General features: G+C 48.4%; 1 protein-coding gene across 1 annotated transcript; it reads left to right on the top strand.

Moving 5' to 3' along the window:
* The first annotated feature begins 6 nt into the window (after positions 1–6).
* Positions 7–2,263, top strand: marcksa (myristoylated alanine-rich protein kinase C substrate a). Its single transcript, XM_007570641.2, has 2 exons — positions 7–427; positions 1,407–2,263. The coding sequence occupies exons 1-2, from the start codon at positions 332–334 to the stop codon at positions 2,097–2,099; spliced, it is 789 nt and encodes a 262-aa protein (XP_007570703.1). The 5' UTR covers positions 7–331; the 3' UTR covers positions 2,100–2,263.
* The last annotated feature ends 1,159 nt before the right edge of the window (positions 2,264–3,422 follow it).

The following is a 3,422-nucleotide window of genomic DNA, read 5'->3' as shown; positions in this document are numbered from 1 at the left end:
CGTTGGGCTGTGCATCTTATTAACAACAAGGGACATTTCTCCATTTTGCAGACCGTCTACAGCGAGACGGCCACCAATCTAGGATTTTATTGCTTCGCCTCCCTCAGCCAGCTTTCCCCTGCTGCACTGAAAACCCTCTCCACTCTCTCTGGACTCTGCTCATCATTTTTCCTCGAAATTTTTTTTTTTTCCCCTCTGCAAAGAAAGGGACGGACAGAAAGACAGAGGGGGACCGAGAGCATTTGAACAAAGAAGCCTGTGGGTCTTTGTTCGGGGTTATCTTTCTTTTTTTTTCTGGATCGATTTGGGTTTCTTTGTTGGAGGATAAAACATGGGAGCGCAACTGTCTAAAGCGCCTGGAAACGCTGAAACTGTGGCTGAAAAGGCCGGGGAGGCTGCTGCTTCACCCAACAAGACCAACGGACAGGTAAACGAGGTTTTAACAGGCGTCTGGGTAGAAACTGCTGGGTGCGGAGGGAGGGGGATGGATGCGCAATCTGTGCGTAAATGTGGAGAAACTGATAGAAAAGGCCACTTTTTTGGAGAGATTGCGCTTTGCGTGCAACAGTTTGATATAATCAGTGTTCAGATGTGTCTGAGTCAGATTAAAATAGCTCTAATTCTAACCAAAAAAATTATGGTTTAAAGGCAGCCCCTGATGGATCCTGTTGGAAAGTGAATGAAAAGATGTGAATTAAACATGAACTGGTCGTTTCTGCTGCTGGGGGCGGAGGGTTGATTCTGGAGCTGATTTCATGGAGAATGAAGATGTTAGTCAGTGGAAGTCGGCTCAGATGCAGGGAGAGCCAACAAAAGCAGTGCGCGCTCGGAGCACCACGCCTTTTGTTGCAGATGCTCGGCTGGAAAGCGGAGATGGCAGCCTGTTGTCACCCCGGAGGAGGGGTGGGAAGGCGGGGGTCGAGCGCCTCGCAAAGGAGGCGGAGGGTGCTGCAGGCGCTCCCGAGCCTTCCACGTTCTATTTGTTTACTGTTGGTGATTAATACATTATCAGGCATTATTATTATTATTATCATTATTATTATTATTATTATTATTATTACTATATTTGGCTGTGCCCCTCTGAAGCTTTCACTAACCATCTGAAATGTTTACTGGCCACCCGTATGGACATTTCCTGCGGGCGCTTCTTCCAGTGATCTGCTGGGTTAATGAGGATCTACTGCTTTACTGAACGCCTCAATCTGAGCGGAAAAAGAGGAAATGTGCTGCCTTTTTGGTCTCATTTCCACATAAGTAGCGACCTGCTCCTAAAAGCAGAACAAATGTGTGTTCGAGTGGCTTTTGTTTGTGCTGATCTGATGGAATTTGCTGCCCCCTAGTGTCCGCTGCTGGCACTGTCCGCCACAGAGCCGCTGACCCCCCCTCTATCTGTTCCTCCTTCACAGGAAAACGGGCACGTGAAAGCAAACGGAGATGCCTCTCCCGCTGCGGCTGAGAACGGCAAGGAGGAGGTACAGGTGAACGGCAGCGCGGCGGCCGAGGAGAGCCCCAAAGAGGACGGGGAGAAGGCCGAGGCCGCCCCGGCCGAGAAGGACGCCGGAGGCGAGGAGAAAGTAGAAGCAGCGTCTCCGGCGCCCGCCGACGGAGAAGCCGCAACTAAGCCGGAGGATGGAGCGACACCTTCCACCAGCAACGAGACCCCCAAGAAGAAGAAGAAGAAGTTCTCCTTCAAGAAGTCTTTTAAACTCAGCGGCTTTTCCTTCAAGAAGACCAAAAAGGAGACCGGCGACGGGGCTGAGACCCAGGAGGCAGCAGCCGAGTCGGCAGCACCTGCCAAGGAGGCCGGGCCTGAGGGCAAGGAGGAGACGGCGGCCGCCCCCGAGGAAGCCAAGCCCGTGGAGGGAGAGGCGACCCCAGCTGAAGAGCAGGTCAAGGAGGACGTAGAGAAGAAGCCCGAGGAGGAGGCGACGGCGGCGGCGGCGACAGAACCGGAGAAACCCACCGAGGAGGCTGCAGCCCCGGAGGAGCCCAAGGCAGAGGAGAAAGCGGCCGAGGCCCCTGCAGCGGCAGAGGAGGAGGCCACACAGGAGGCGGCGTCAGCAGAGACCCCGGCCGCTGCCCCCGAGGCTTCAGAGTAACGACAGAAGAAAATCCCAAACCAAGATAATCAAAGAACATTCCCTGTCCGAGCGACGCCACCTGCTGGCTGTGGAGAACTGCAACCAGGGAGATTTTAAAGCTTTCTTAAGATTTCATTTTTGGTTCCCACTATCCCCCCCCATACAAAACCCATCTCAGTCTGATACAACCTCGGAGGTGGGTGGCTTCAGCCCAGCTGATCCACGCTCTGCCATATATTTTTACATCAGTATTACCTTTTTATTTGGTTTGTTTCTTCTTATTTTTATACAAAATGTAAACAAAAATAGTAATGGACTCATCCAGGGTGTGATGGAGATGTGGGAGTGGAGTTGTAAACAAAGCGTGGGGCTGGGGGCCTGGGAATATGTGCCACTGACTATTATACAATGAGTAGCTTTTAAGAAAGAAAACCGAGGGCAACCTTTAGAAACTGCGCTCGGTTTGGAACACTAAGACTTTGTTTTCTACCAGATTCCCAACCCCAGAGGTAGTTAGGGCCTGATATAAACCCATAGGAAGCTGTCCACTCCTCATTAGCTGTACCAGTCAGATTCAGTAGGGATATGAGTTGTATAGGCTTTATTGTTAATTGTTGGTATAAAAGAAACCCATGTAAGTATGTATAGGCAGGGTGTTTTTAACTGTGATTATTGTACAAAAGAAATCTTGATCTCAAAAAGCACATAAAGGTTTGCAGCTCTCTTGTTTTCCACCTCCTCATTTTTGTAAGATACCTACACACACACACACACACACACACACACACACTTACACACTCTGATCTCTTTTCAAGCAGTTGTGAACTGAAAACCAAGCTGTGATGAGTGGTAACCGTTTCTATACTGTGGTATGTTCTCCTGCAGCAGACAGTTCTTTTTCTGGTCACCTTTCCACTTCAATTTTTCGACCTTATCAGATGCAATGTTTGTGTAGCATCTTGTCTTTCTTATCTACTTCCTTTTTTCTCTCTCTCTTTTGTAAATACTGGAGAAGCTTCGATTTGACTTAGAGATGGAATGTAACTTTTGTCTACGAAACAGTTGCTATTAAAACCCTCCTGCTTAAGGTGTTCTAATTTTCTGTGAGCACACTAAAAGCAACAATAAATGTGAAGAAAAACTGAGCTGGATCTCTGGTTATTGAAACGCGACACTTTGCTGCTTTCTGCTTTATTAAGGGAACAAACATTTCAGTTTTGACCACACCAAGTAAAAAAAAATAGAGGAATCAAGAAGTAGACTAAAGATGAAGTTCACACCACATATTTACTGAGAAGAGCAGCAAACACAAGACTGACTCTAGAATAAATACCTAGTATT

Source organism: Poecilia formosa, unplaced genomic scaffold (assembly GCF_000485575.1).
Source record: "Poecilia formosa unplaced genomic scaffold, Poecilia_formosa-5.1.2 Scaffold264, whole genome shotgun sequence".
In the NCBI taxonomy this organism is placed as follows: Eukaryota; Metazoa; Chordata; class Actinopteri; order Cyprinodontiformes; family Poeciliidae; genus Poecilia; species Poecilia formosa.
The sequence above is the reverse complement of the archived record's forward strand: the minus strand, read 5'-3'. Positions and strand labels throughout refer to the sequence as shown.

Excerpts from the sequence above, each read along its gene's own strand:
- marcksa (XM_007570641.2), top strand. The coding sequence starts at position 332 with ATGGGAGCGCAACTGTCTAAAGCGCCTGGAAACGCTGAAACTGTGGCT. Across the intron at positions 428-1,406 it reads CCAACAAGACCAACGGACAG|GAAAACGGGCACGTGAAAGC; the intron begins GTAAACGAGGTT and ends CCTCCTTCACAG.